The sequence below is a fragment of the Dipteris shenzhenensis genome, chromosome 9, assembly GCF_047967505.1.
Source record: "Dipteris shenzhenensis isolate YYH24624 ecotype China chromosome 9, Dip_SZ_1.0, whole genome shotgun sequence".
NCBI classification, from domain to species: domain Eukaryota; kingdom Viridiplantae; phylum Streptophyta; class Polypodiopsida; order Gleicheniales; family Dipteridaceae; genus Dipteris; species Dipteris shenzhenensis.
In genome coordinates, this window is record NC_141604.1 from 38,563,883 (window position 1) to 38,578,981 (window position 15,099).

Genomic DNA, 15,099 nt, shown 5'->3' on the forward strand with positions numbered 1-15,099 from the left:
GCCTCAATCTGGCACTTAGAAGATCCAGATTTCAACAGCTTCTTAACATCATTTGCATTGCAACACCAACAAAAGATCAGATCAAACAATACCTCACTTGGACAATCATCACAGACGAGGAGGCACAAAGCTTCATTGACACAGAGACCCTTGTCTTGTGCACACACAAACAGGATGCACAACGATATAATGACAATATCTTGAGATCGCAATTTCCAATAACTGACATCATGCGAGTACAGGTCGTATCGAATGCAGATAACATTCCAGAATTACAAGATTGGATAATCGATCCGGATTTCCACGAGCTTCACCACGTAGCGATTGGTGCTAGGATTATGCTAACAGAAAATATTAATTTGACAATAGGAGCTGCCAATGGGGCAATAGCAACTATTCACAACCTGGAGTGGCATGAAACAATAGGCATGTTGACAAAGATTCATGCCATCATCTCTTCCACATGCGAGCCTATTACACTCAGATGCTTGAAGCACACACGAAAGTTCCTGAACGGGACTTGGTACCACAAGACAACATTTCCAATCACGCTCACATATGCAATAACCGGACACAAGTCACAAGGCTTGACACTACTTGGAAAGACATTAATCGTCATACGTGAATCATTTGCTCTAGGATTAACGTACATCATGCTGTCTCGAGTCACGAGCCGGCGACATCTTCGTATCTTGCATAGCATAAAACCTTCTAACTTTGTGCCCATGCCTCATATAGTATACCCACAATCTAATTAAAAAAGGTAATATCCATTCACCATCCATTAATCGATACGACATTTTTATTAATTAAAAACTCAAATGCTAAATATACAGTTCAGCATATAATCTCAGACGTGTGCTTTGAAGCCGATCAAACATTCTACATTTCTTCATTGTATAACTCAGTCACTATTTATTTTGGTAGATCGTACAAAAGGGATGCCTCTTTTTTACTCAAAAAATGGCTACTACGAAAGAGGTATGTATGCATTCCTAACTATTTTCTTCGAGAAAACCATTCTATTTAACATCAATCTACAATTTTATTCATACATTTATTCTCATTTTTCAACTTTTCCAACTGTTCAAATGAAAAGCTATAGAAAAAAAGGAAGACAAAGAACGCGCCTTAAAAAAAATAGAAAAAAGAAAGCAAGATTTTCTTTAATGATAAACAAATGAGAAGAGCAAACGTGGCAGGCATACAACCACAAGAATATATCTTTGGATTTGATTCATACAAGAAATACCATCCCTTGATGGCAAAAGCAACGGAGGTTCTGAAGGATAGACCTAGAGGAAGCAACGAGCTCGCAAATGGATTGATAAAACACATTATACAAAAGCTATCCAATGGCCAGGATACCATGGATGAGTTGTTGCCATGCACAAAAGCACAAGTGATACTTGATAGACATACCAAGGGAATATCAATCTTTTGCATAACAATTCTACACTTTGCCTTCAACGTCGAACTTGAGGAGCTTGCCGATCTTGAAAACCAAGCAGCTGACAGCATATTACAACAATTCAAGGATGCGTACAATCTATAGTAGGGCGAATGGCCGGTAACCATTGACAAGATAGCATACAAAATTGACCCGGAATTTGCAGAAAAAAACTATGGGCCATTAGCAACAATCTTCCTAGAACCCAAGAAGCAGCCTAATCAAGGTAAAACCCTACCGACAATATAAAACATCCTTTCGAATAATATTTTTTTTTCCATGTAATAGATTTAACTTTCACTCATACTTTATTCAATTTTATGAACATCAGACACAAAGAAGGAACTATAACAATACCACATCGGTAACAAAATTTATCTATTGCATCACTTGTCTACGGAATGGGAAAAAATATATTGGACAAACTACATACATTGAAACACGTATGAAACGACACAAAACTAACCACCATCTAAAATGATCGATGATGTCTACAAGTACAAACCATTTGAAAAAAACTTCAACGAGGAGGTCTTGGCATCAACACTAAATACAGTGGAAGCGAATAACTTAGAACGTCAATACATTGCTCGAATGGACACAACATCGAGCTCAAAGGGTTACAATAATATAAAAGGACACCTTGCGAGCACGAAAAAATATTACTACTTAAAGCGGAACAATTTGATTTAAGCAACAATATCATTTGTCTGACTTAATTTCCAAACATTCATAATACAATTCATATTATTATTATTCTTCTTTATTTATTGTTTTAATTTATCTACGCACTCATATAAATGAAATTACTTCAAATATTCGTAAATATAGAATTTCAAATTCCACTTTTTATTCTACAGCTAACATTACGATTTATGCATTAACAATTTATAATTCTAGTTTAATATTTTTTTCCCGTTATTTCAAAAAATCATTTCTTCATCGTTAATTTAGAATCAATATTTTCTACATTGCTCTCTTTCACCTTAGGCGGCCTACCACACCCTAGTTATTTTAAGGTCATTGGTCCAAGTATGTTTCTTGTAAGAGGCTTTCAATGCATGCATTTAGTAACTTCCTCTTCTTTGGCCTTCCCTCTCTCTCTCTCTCTCTCTCTCTCCTTCATCTCCTCTCTCTCCTCTCTCCCTCCTCCTTCTCTCTCCTTTCTCTTCTCCTTCTTCTCCCTCTCTCTCTCTCTCTCTCCTTCTTTCTAGGCAAGCCCCTCCCCCTCCCCCCCTCCCTCCCTCTCTCTCTCTCTCTCTCTCTTCTTCTTCTTCTCTCTACGCAAGCCCCCCCTCTCTCTATATATATATATATCTCTTTTTTTCTTCTTCTTCTCTCTTCTTCTTCTTCTTCTCTCTCTCTCTCTCGCGCTCTCGGCAGGCCACAGGAATAAAATTTATCTTGTTCTTTTCGTTGAGTGTACATATTTCTCTTTAATAAAAATTTGGTTTTTTTTTTCGGGAAAAGAAACTTGGTGCCCGTGAAATGTATTGGATAGACAAGGAACAGAACACCAGGGACGAGAGTCACAGCACATAGCAGAATATGACGTGAGCCCACAATCCAAATTGTTTGACATTCCCTACCGAATGCATCAAGAAGCGCAGTCTGACCTTCCAAGCATCAAAAGCCCAGCTTTCGCTTCGGGCTTTGTTGTCACAGATCGCGATGAATCGACCCAAAATTTTCGGGCCGGCAGCCATAAGACTTGCAGGTGCCTTTCGTGCGATCCTGGCATTTCGATGTACAAGAGAATTCTTTAAAGGCATGCAATCTGCTGAGCGGAAATGAAAAAAAAATCTTCATCCATGCTTGTAAAGACATCTTGGGACGTTTGATGGTGGTACTACATCTTCTGATTCCATATTAGTAAACGACCACGAGATAATTTTTAATAATGAATATGGGTTTGTGGATTTCCTCCAGGACGGGCCGCAGCAGGATGGAATCTAACAAATATTTGTACAGAATGTAACTCAAAGAATGCGATGGCTGGCCGCTCAAACGAGCTGTATGAAGGGAAAATTGTTTCGAAAGAGCGTGTCTTCAGTCTGGATGACGTGCGATCCTTTTGTCAGCTTTGCAAAAACACAAATCCAATCCACTTCCAACCTGCGAGTGCGAAAGCCTTAGGATTCTCAGATTCTATAGTACCTGAATTGCTATACGCTGGACTCTTCCCTGCTATAATAGGGACACACTTTGTGAGTATTTAGAAACCCGAGTCAATTCTTGTAAAGCAATGTTTGTTTGGCATTAAACGATTGACCTATGTACTCTTCGTAATTTTTATTAGTAGACTTAAGAGTCATGCAAATGTCTTTTCATCGATCATAGCAATAGAGCCCATTTGGAGTTTTAGACTAAATTGTAAGTTACAAGACTTGGGGTGATGGGAGAGAACAATGATGGAATTGTTCGTGCACATACCCCTGACTTCATCTTTCCCCCTGATGGGAGATCTCATGCAAGGCTTTTTCATCATGGAACACTACAGCGGGCCACCTTCGATATCCTGCTCTATCTGCATGGTCTTCTTCATTGAATATGGCCAACAAGTTAACATCCCTTTGAAGACCTTTTGAGTTTCCTGCGCTCACCAAGCCAGCAGCTATCAAGCATGGCTCATGCAAGAGCAAAAGGATATCCTGTTCTGTCTGCATGGTCTTCTTCGTTGAATATGGCCAACAAATAAACATCCCTTTGAAGACCTTTTGAGCTTACCAAGCCAGCAGCTATCGATCATGGCTCATGCAAGAGCAAAAGGAGCCTCAGGAACCATGCCTGGCATGCCAGTCAGGGCCTCTTATCCTATTGCAGTGTAGCTGGCTTCCAAGAGAAAGAGGCTGACAAGGAAATTGGATGGAGCAGAGAGCAGCAGCGCGAGATTGTGAGCAACTTGGGAAAGGAAACTGAGCATGATTTTACTCAAGAGTCCCCTCGCCCCAAATAGAGGTGCATCTGTAGCAGACGGCAATTGAGGACATAGCAATGATGCACATGCAGATGGTTTACTTCCTCGAGGTTGCTGCAGTGTGTGATGAGGACCTTCATGATGATTCCGTGGCTTGGCATAAGACCACTTGCTTTAATTAGGATTTTGCATGGCTCTCGTTTGTCAGCTGCTTTTCTAGAGTCTTGGGTGAGACAATTGGATGAAGAATCAGCAAAGATAGAAAGAGCTTCTCAAAGAGATGGGAGTCGCCCCTCTCGAGGTTTCTTATTAGAGCCTGTTCTCGCTTGTGTGCAAGAAAAAGTAAACTTTGGTGCACCGAGTGCAAAGTGGATGGCATACCAACGACAACGAATGTCGGCAAGGAGCTACTGCAGCATATGCAATCGTTCGAGTCACATGATCAAAGAGTGCTGGTCCAACAAAAGCAAAAGGATTGCAAAGTTCCACCAGGTAGAGCGGAAGGGTAGAAGGCCCTATCAAACAGGCAGACGGACGGATGCTAACATTGCATGTTTCTTTTGCAAGAAAGAAGGTCATCAGAAGGAGGACTGCAGATTGTGGAAAAAGCAGCTAGATAAGCTGTAAAGGGCCTGTGAACAAGATGAGCAGGCTGTTAGAAATCGACCAACAGAGGGTACACACACCAGCAATCTCATAGAATAGCCCAGGAGGTCACACAGTGTGTGTGGTGTTGGGTGGAATCACAAACTTCTTTATTTGCTTCACATAGATGTGTTATGCAGACTAGCAAATAGACAGTGAACCAAGCCAGATATAGAATCCACCAAAAGAATGTATTTCCATCCAAAGCTATGGACACAATACAAAAAATAGATTCAGAGTCCTACCAAGATGTGATCCTCTGATCTTACCAAAAGGTTCTACTATCTGCCGGATACCTCTAGATCTCTGAGCCCGCGTGCTCCACCTCGAGTGTATGTAGGCTCTCTGTCCAAAGATTTCAGCACCTTGATGCCCTGGTAGACAGCCTAGGGTTTAGCCCTAAGTGAGCTCAGTCTGCAGCACGTCCGGGCCTCCTCTGCCTCCTAGATGTAGGCCTAAGGGATGAGGCTACTGGTGCTTCTTCTGCTCTGATATGCTGGATGATGTTATGTCCCCCAAGGGGCCCCTTTTATAGGGACAGATGCTTCCTCAAAGTTGACTGACCAGCAGGCTGCTGGCCGACTTTGCTGGCCCCCCAACCGACCCCACAAGGCCCTATATATTGGGCTGTGGGCACCCCTTTTTGGGGCTGTGTGTTGGCCAGCCGATCAGCCAGCCCGGCCCATAAGCAGCCCACTTGCTGCTCCACTTGCCCACCTGGATGCCCTGCATACCTGCTATAGATTTGTGGGCAAATCTATGGTCTATTGCAGGCCATAGATTTGCCCACAAACCTGTCCTTAGGTAGGCGCCTTTCCTGCCATGTGTCGCCATCCATCAGTGCCATCTTGCTGCTCTTCAGTTGCCTCCTGCCAGGCCAGATCCAAGGCTAGATGCCCTGCCATCTTTCTTGCACATAAGCTCCTCTTGATGCAGCCTTTGTTGGCTGTGAGGTGCTGTTCATGTGGCAGCCCCCTCTCTCTCTTCTCTGGGCATAACTTCCCTAGGTCTCCCTCCCCCATGCTCTCCTCATTTGGGGGCTTACAGATGGGGAGGTGACCTTTCCAACACCCCCTCTGACCGACACATCTTGACCCAACCAACTCATCGATGAAGTTGCCCAGCAGCTCCCATGGTGAAACCCTTTGGAACAATCGAGTGTCGATTCCGCTTCCTAGCTTGGCTCATCCGGGTCTGGTCTTGCTCAAGCAAACCATCCTGGTACACAAGTTCATCCAAAGGTCCACAACAAAAGAACCATCTCGAGAAATGAAATCCTAAGAATATCTCCAGATAACCTAGACCATGAACTCTCACTGAGTTCTCAAGCAAGTACTCTTATGGCTTCAGTACACCTTGTCCATAATCACCTACCAACAATCTGTGTCCGAGATTTGAAGAAGCACCCACATTTCCCCGTCTGCCTTCGAAGAAGGCACATTCCTTCCAATCTTGCATTACCTGAGACAAACGAAGAGCAGATTCTCTCCACAGCAGCATGCTATAATTGTTGGGATATCTCAAGGTGTATGCCTTAGGCACACCTTGGTTTCTATGTGTGTGTGCTAGAGGCACAGTTAGGTGCCCATAAGCACAGTTAGGTGATGATAGAAGCCACATAGGATGATTGAGAGAATCTAGGAGCAGATTGAGGAGATGATTGTGGAGCTCAGAGGTCATCAGTGATGTCAGTGATCATGTAAGAGGTGCCTACTTAAGGACCTCATCTTTCTTCATTCCATAAGCAAGAATTCTGAGTTTGTGTTCACTCCATGCTTTCTTTTCAGTTTACCAACATGATATCAGAGCCCTTTGATCCCCCTTGAGCCCATTTGTGCCACATCATCTTCTTCTTCTCCATCTTCTTCTTCTCCATTTTCCTCCTCCTTCCCCAAATCTTTGAGAGCTTTGTTCTCTGCCTACAAAAGACCTTTGCCCAAACCCTCTGAGCTGCAAACTCCTCTTGTATGGGCGAACTTCCAGCTGTAAGCTTACTGTGAAATTTCGATTGTACGTGAAATGCCAACACTCACACTGATCGACGAAAATTCGCGCAATTCCGCCTGTGTACCTATCTATCTGCAAATTCCTCTTAGCTCGTGCTGGATGACACTGAGGGAAAGTTGCTGTTGAAATCTGAGCAGCAATGGCTGCATATTCAAGGAGAAAACAGAAAAAAACCAGTCGACTTTGAAGAAGCTAGCTATGGCGACCTGACGCGGAATTGCGCCTCTCCTCCTCAATGGATCTTCTCTGGTATAAGAGCTTTCTTTTGCTTCAGAAAGCCCCTTTTTCTTTGCTTTGGAGAGTGAGATACAAGCCCTCCAAGTTCAGGCCTCTGTTTTTGACAGTTTTGACAAGGTTGTGAATGTGATGCTACATTAGATGCTACTTTAGCATTTCTGAGGTTTTGAAGTTTTGAAAAGCATTAGTACAACTGTGGCTACAACTTTCTTTTAAGTTGCTATACCTGGATTTGATTGGAAAGCTTTCATTTAGCCACCTCTGTGAAGCATGTAAGTGAAAGCATCATTGATTGAAATTTGGTCACAAGTCTTTGCTACATTAAATTTATATACTTTGAAGCTTTTCAGTTGTTATTCTAGCCTTGTAAGAGAGAAGACAGTGCCCAATTCCTGGTTTAGACCCTCTCATGGCTACCATATTGAATATAGATAAGTTCAATGGAAAGGGCTTTCACACATGGCAGATGAAGGGCAAGTTTTCACCTTGCAATCATTGTGGGAAGACTAATCACCTCTCAAAAGACTGCTTCAAGATCAATCCATGCAAACACTGTGGCAAAAACAATCATCATGAAAAGTTTTGTAGAGCGAAAAAGGAAGCAACTTCAAAGATAGAAAATGCCAATCTACTTTCAGTTGATGTGCCTCCACAAGATGAGGCATCCTTTAAAGATTATGCTTTTTGAATCATCTCCATTTATGCTCCAGATCTCTCTTTTTGTTGAGTCAAGGTACTCAGTCTGGATAGTCCTCCAAAATGAATGAAATAAACTATTGTGTGTTTTGTAAACACCTCTGGTCACCATATGATGTAGGCCATGTGTATGTGTTTTTGCTCCATGGTACCTCCTTGAGACATTGTGTGCATGTACATGCAGGGGAGATAACCATTGGAAGGTCTTTCTTGTATCCCTTTTGTTTACCTTACACCCATGGGAACCCTTGCTAGCTTGAGATCCTAGCCATTGATAGATCCATGACCACCATGAGATGGCATGTGACACCTTGTGCTAGCTGTATCCTTGACATAGCCTGAGACATTCCCTTGAGGGGGGGTTTTGTTGGGATATCTCAAGGTGTATGCCTCAGGCACACCTTGGTTTCTATGTGTGTGTGCTAGAGGCACAGTTAGGTGCCCATAAGCACAGTTAGGTGATGAAAGAAGCCACATAGGATGATTGAGAGAATCTAGGAGCAGATTGAGGAGATGATTGTGGAGCTCAGAGGTCATCAGTGATGTCAGTGATCATGTAAGAGGTGCCTACTTAAGGACCTAATCTTTCTTCATTCCATAAGTAAGAATTCTGAGTTTGTGTTCACTCCAAACAATAATGGCACAAATTAATGACATCAAGTACATACCAGAACTTTGTCTTGCAACTTCCACTAAGGCATGATATGCAACAGTGACAGCCATGACGCCCTCTCCATTTGCATAAAACTACCAACAAGCAGGTTCAAAGCGACCCATCATTGGGCAACATGAACAGATTTATTGCTTGCAACTCAGAGAGTTAAGGTTAGAGCTGGCAGAAGTAAACGCTTGACTCGAGGTTCTAGAAGGGCCTGGCAAACAGGCAGTGATTGATGAGATTGTGAAGTCTTGTAAGGCTTCCCCCCTAAACCCCAGTTAGTCTCCAGAGCTGGGGATTTAGTCCTTGATGAAATACGAACAGCCAAACAGAAATGGGCAGTGTACCGTGGAGGAATAGCACTCATTAAGGAGCTTAAATCAAAACCAAAAGACTCTCAGCCTTAAAATGATGTATGGCTGACTATATGCTTTTTTCTAGTGCATAATCTAGGTACTCTAAATAAATGGAGTTGCTTCATGCACTCTTAGGGAGCTGTCATGTGCCCTCCCTAAGCTGATGTATTGGATGGCTTTTCTATTGTCCCAGAGACCTTTGGTCTCCCGTGGACGTTAATAGACTTTCTTTCTCTCTCTCTTTCTGAAAGCAAACCATGCACCTCATGGAGGAACATACCAATAACTTGTGTAATCCTGTAATGCCCCCTTCTGAATTACAGCATCCATGTGAACTTGAAACCCTAGGGCATTCCATGGAATCCACCCTCATGTTAGTATCAACAGCCACACACCTGGAAGAGTCCAAGCACTCCTTGCTGTCCTTCACCTTCACAAAGGTCTTTGACTCCCTGTCGGCCCACTTCTCAATATTAGGCATCTTCACTATGACTTCTAGATCTGCATATCTGACCTCGATAACACATGGAGATGTCACCAAGAACAGTTCTTCGATTACCACTTTAGCTTCAGGTTTTGTCTTACCATCTAAATTTGAGCCGGACTCCTTTTGATCCACCTTCTTTTTGCAGTTCTTTGCAAATGGCCTGGGTCATCACAAGGGAAGCACTTCTTCTACTTCCTCTTCTTACTGGAAGTGTCCTCTTCATCTCCAGATCATCCTCCTTGGGTAAGGAACCGCTAGGCTTGCCTTGTCCTTTTTCGGCGTCCTTTGCCAGCAACGCCTTTTCTTTGTCTTTTTTATAGAGCTTCTCCCTAGCTTCTCCTTATAGCAGTGACGGACCCAACTCCTCAAAGGTCAACGGTTTGGTCCTCTGTCCTACTGTCACAATCGTAACGAAGCTCTTGAAACTCCATGGTAGCATCCCAAGTACCATTAAGGCTGACTGGCTTGAGTCTACCTTCTGACCAACCGATGCTAGTTGATCCATCACCACCTTGACCTTCATCAAGTGGTCATGTACCGGATCGCCCTCATCCATATCCACGTTGTAGAGTTGATGCTGAAGAGTCAAGATCCCGGATGTATTATCTGTCTCATATAGATTCTTCAGAATGGCCCACGCCTCTACTGACGTGTCAATCATCTGTATATGAGGAATCACTGAGTCCGCCGTAGTCCCTATGATCAAGGCCAGAGCATGGTTATCTTCCTCCCACGTTTTTAGTTCATCTCCATCTAGCGGTACAAGTATCCTCCCTTGTTTGTCCAGCACATCCTCCGCCTCCGCTCCCGTTGTCAGCTCGAGCCACTGGATGACTCCGGATCTTCACCTTCTAGGTAGGATAGTTGGTCCCATCTAGTTTCCCAGACTCTCCAAAGTTAGGGATGTTGAAATAAGGAACTCGATTGGAGGAAGAGCAGTGGCTGAAGAGGCTTCTGAAATCGACATCTCTGCTACTATACCACACAACAAAATAAAAAACAAATATCACCATCTGTAGATAAGAACTCTTTACACACCTGACTGAACCTGAGTCGTCCTCCTTCTCGCAAGAGCACAATCCTTCAGACTGAAAGTCGATTCCCTAGAGCGTTGAATTAGGGTCGTCCTTGAGCAAGGCCCCTATCTTCAAGCTCCCACACTTATGAGCCTCCTATCTGGGCTCTAATACCATGTTAAAAATCGACAAATAGAGGGTACACACAACGGAAGACTGATAGAATAACCTAGGAGCTCACACAGTGTGTGGTGTGGGAATCACAAACTTCTTTACTTAATGTGCTTCACATAGATGTGTTATGCAGACTAGCAAATAGATAGTGAACCAAGCCAGATATAGAACCACCAAAAGAATATGTTTTTGTCCAAAGCTATGGACACAATACAAAAGATAGATCCAGAGTCCCTCTAGGATGTGGTCCTCTGATCTTACCAAAAGGTTCTTATACTCTCTGCTGGATACATCTAGATCTCTAAGCCCGCGTGCTCCACCTTGAGCATATGCAGACTCTCCATCCAAAGATCTCTAGTTGCTATAGGAGAACTTGTCATTATGTGATGATGCGTGATGCATGTTCACCATCATTTGTATTGCTTGGTTAAGTAAGGGCTCATGAAATCAAGTTGTTTTTGCATGATGAAGCATGATTGGTGATTTACATCTATCTTATATTAATGCACATTTCATATGTTAGCATGGGTCAAGATGTAAGTTCCTAACCAATCCTAACCTTAGCTGGTAACATCCATCGTGCCTCTCAGTTTGTTGTGGAGAACAGCATGGCCTAAGCTCTATCGTCATAATGCTTGTAACAAGCGAGTGGTTACATGTGAAGAATGGATGTGCAAATCCTAGATAAGCAATCTTTCCATGTTGAGATTTATTTATGATACAGGAAATCTTTTGATTTTACATGATACTGAAAATTTTATGATTTGTAACAGCCAGGATCAATATATGTATCACAGAGCTTGGACTTTAAACAAACAGTACTTGTGGGACAGCATCTTCTTGCAGAAGTCAAAGCAATCAACTTGAGACATGTGCGAGATAAGTACAGGTGCCTTCTTAAATATATAATGTTCGTTTACACACAAGCTTCTTAAGCTTTTTTCATGGACATAGCTTTTTGTATGGCATGGGCAACACAACAAAGGTCAGATGGAAGAATATAGGGGAAAAAGGCTTTCAAATTGACAGCTAAACCATACATAGGTGAACATGAGGGAAGTAAGACATATTGTTTGTTTATACATAAGCTTCTCAAGTTTTTTGCTGGATGTCAGAATATAGGGGAAAAAGGATTCCAAATCTACAGCTAAACCACACATATCTGAACTTTGAAGATGAAGTCATGCACTTTGAAAACCTCAGAATGGAGTAGATGTAAGGATAGCATTAAGACTAAGAATTCCTAACTGCATATGATTCTGACAGTCTGCCCTGTTAAACAGCTTGATCAAATCATGTAATCTGGACTAAACTAGCTGTTAGGGTATGGTGCCCAATATTATGCATCCTGCTATGTATAATAAAATTCAGCTTATAAGTCTAACAACCAAGATGAGGATTCTCTTGAACATATCAAAGAGGAATTAGGTGGAAAACTCACGAGGCTGGCAACAGCAATATTATTGCAAGGCCAGGTGATTTGTGGTTTGCAGGACAGATAAGATTTGGCAGGCCAGAGCAGGAGCTTGTGGCTCTGCAAGATGGGGACAAGGTTATGGTTTTGCATGACAGATTGAAGGCAAGAGTTTTCTAGCCAGGCCTATGATCTGTAAAAGCATGAGGAGCTCAGAGCTGTTATCTTGGTAGGACTAGTAACATACAAATGGTGGAAGGCCTTTATACTATGATATCAAATGCAATCAGCCACCAGTACTACCACCATGGACACTTTACACCTCATGCTCCATTAGCTTCGGAGAGCGCCATACCACAAAAAGTCCAGACATTGCCCATAATTAAGCTGCACGTATGGGGCGGCGGGCCCCCTAGACATCATCGCATGACTACTAGGATGCCTGAAGTCCCCAATGCTGCACATTACATCTTAAGATAACAAATATAATCAACTGTATGTGGGACTCTCATATAGCCTCCTCCTTCACATCAGACAGAATTTTAGCCCCTTTAATTCTCCATTTTTATGCCAAGCCATTCTCCTTCATTCAATTGATCCAATGAGGGTAAGGCCTTCTGCCTCCAATATGCTCAAATTTGGATCTCTAGAGACTATCGGTGACAATTTTTGGGTGTCAAGATTTCTCCTGGCTTACAAAACTGCAGCAGAGTACTACCCATGGCAGATCCCCTAGCCCGAGTCCCTTGTGTTCTCACTGGGCAAGTGTAGAGTCCTCCTGTCTTGTGTTTTGACTAGGAGCTAAAAGACTACCTTTGAAGGTTAAGAATTGAAGTACCCCAATGATCTAAATGAACTAGCTCAGGTTTGGCTCCTTGTTTTTTCAGCCGGGCCTTTTCTCTGTCACACAAACACAAATGTCTAGAACCCCAATCCCTGCAGACTACATATTTTCATTTGTAGCAAACATTGTTAATATGCTACATCATTAAAATGAGAGTGTGCTGGTCATCCATGGGTCATTGTGTAAGGTGGAAGATTTGATTTGCGAGGCCCTGATAAACTTGTATCGGGCAACATTGGTAGTCCGCTCGATGTCCCCATGAACATGGCTGGGCCGCTGTCCCAATACACCCCACCAATGTACTTCTTGGAGCCCAAGATGACCCGCTTTGGTCACGAACCATGGGTCGCCATATGAGTGCTTGCTTCTATCTCCTCACTGCATGGAGGTCTGTGTCTGGGTAAGATGTGTGCAAATGTGCCTTCATACTATCATGAAGCTCCTCATCATCAAGGAGCTCTTCTAGGTGAGGGGAGCTTCCAAAAAAAACTTGTCTGTAAGAGGGTTGCCATGCCCCCCTGGTCTTTGTTTTGTTATAAGTAGACCATACTGCAGAAGGACTTCCTAGTTGAGGGGAGCTTCCAAAAAAAAAAAAGTCTGTAAGAGGGCTGCCATGCCCCCCTGGTCTTTGTTTTGTCGTAAGTAGACCATACTGCAGAAGGAGCTTCTAATGCTCTGAGTCTAGGGTGATGCCTTTTAGTATAAGCTTTGCCTAGGAGGCTCTGCTTTGCATCTCTAGATCAATGATAACTAGTCTCCCATGGGCTATGAAAGAATGAACGTTTGCCAAGCCACCTGAGCTTTGGTCTCCTGTGTGCCTGTGAAGATCCACACTTTTCGAAAATGCAGTGCAATGCATGCAGAATTTGAATGCCGATTGGCCCTCCAATGGGGAAGAGCGCCCTCGTGAGAGTACTTGTTTCTTTTTCGACCTACATGCAAGGTGGGAGAGAGATGACGGATGAATGCAATGTGGTAGAAAGAATGCTACGTGAGATTCACAATGAAAGGGTGATACCCTTTCATTAATGTCCCTTGAGATCACTCAAGTTCCATCTTCCCATTTACACCTACCCTTAGCCTATGACCCATGCACCTACCATTCAATGCACTCTAATGCACCCTTTCCCTTTCCTATTGCCCCTAGGACCTAGACACGTGTGTGCACATCTTTATTACTAATCATTGGCCAATGTTACATAGTTTTGGCGGTACTATTTACACCACTTGATCGATCATAAATACAAACATATAACCGCACCATCAAATTGGCGCCTAACAATAATAAAGTTCTAATGACTATTAATTAACTAAATAATCATTTCTCGTCACGACACTCCCTCCTGCTTGAATGAGCAGAAGTCCTCTTCTGGATTATTGCTTGTCTCTTCCTCTTATATGTGCACTTTCTCTTGTTACTTCTGCCATTGCATCGCCTCTTTGTAATCTGCGAGTATCTGTGGAAAATCTGTAAAGAACTCTTCTTCCATCCATTGTGCATCACTAGCTGGCTGGTTTTTAAACTTCAGTAAATACATATCTCTCTTCTTTCCACGAGTACTCTTCTCTTTATGGTACACGATCTGTTCCGGAGTAAGAACTTCAGTCCCATCTTCAAGTTCAGGTTCTTCTTGATGCTGAGATATAAAAACGCAGAAGTATCGCCATGGTATCTCTTCAAATTGCTCACATGAAAGATGTTCTTCATACGCCAGTGGGCTGGTAACTTCAGCTCATACGCTCTGGATCCTTCTTCTGGATATAAAGCTGCTGAAATCTGAAATGGACCATAAAACTTCGGTGCTAGCTTGACATGTTTGGTACTTCCTCTCACTGACTTGATTCTTCTTTTATCAATCTTCAATAAAACCCAATCATCCTCCTTATAATAAACTTCTTTTCTTTTTTTATTGGCTGCCTTGGATTGTTGAACCTGGGCCTTCTTAATATGTTCTTTTACCTGCTCAATAACCTGTGACATATCCTCAGCAAACTGGTCAGCAGCAAAAATTCGCTCCCCCAAGTGTGTTATTGGAGTGGGTAAACATTGCCCATAGATGATTTCAAATGGGGCTTTCTTGGTGAAAGTATGTACAGTGTTATTATAAGCAAACTCTAACATGGGTAAGAACTCTGGCCACCTTCTAGGTTGGTCATGGACATAAGCTCGAAGTAAAGTAATTATGGTTTGATTGGCA

The 15,099-nt window shown here is 42.7% G+C and overlaps 1 protein-coding gene across 5 annotated transcripts in view; it reads left to right on the top strand.

Annotated features, from left to right (window-relative positions):
• The first annotated feature begins 2,891 nt into the window (after positions 1–2,891).
• Positions 2,892–15,099, top strand: part of LOC147898608 (3-hydroxyacyl-[acyl-carrier-protein] dehydratase FERN, mitochondrial-like) — a 67,265-nt gene continuing 55,057 nt past the window's right edge. For 4 of the 5 annotated variants that reach the window (XR_015541552.1, XR_015541553.1, XR_015541554.1 and 1 more), the window contains exons 1-3: positions 2,897–3,167; positions 3,380–3,657; positions 11,417–11,532. Coding sequence is in view for 2 of the 5 variants with exons in the window: in XM_087379369.1 (XP_087235495.1) it covers positions 3,122–3,167; positions 3,380–3,657; positions 11,417–11,532 (440 nt within the window). In the remaining 3 variants the exon portion in view is untranslated. Of the gene's footprint in view, positions 3,168–3,379; positions 3,658–11,416; positions 11,533–15,099 lie in introns of all 5 variants that reach the window. The other variant, XM_087379371.1, reaches the window with a different exon arrangement.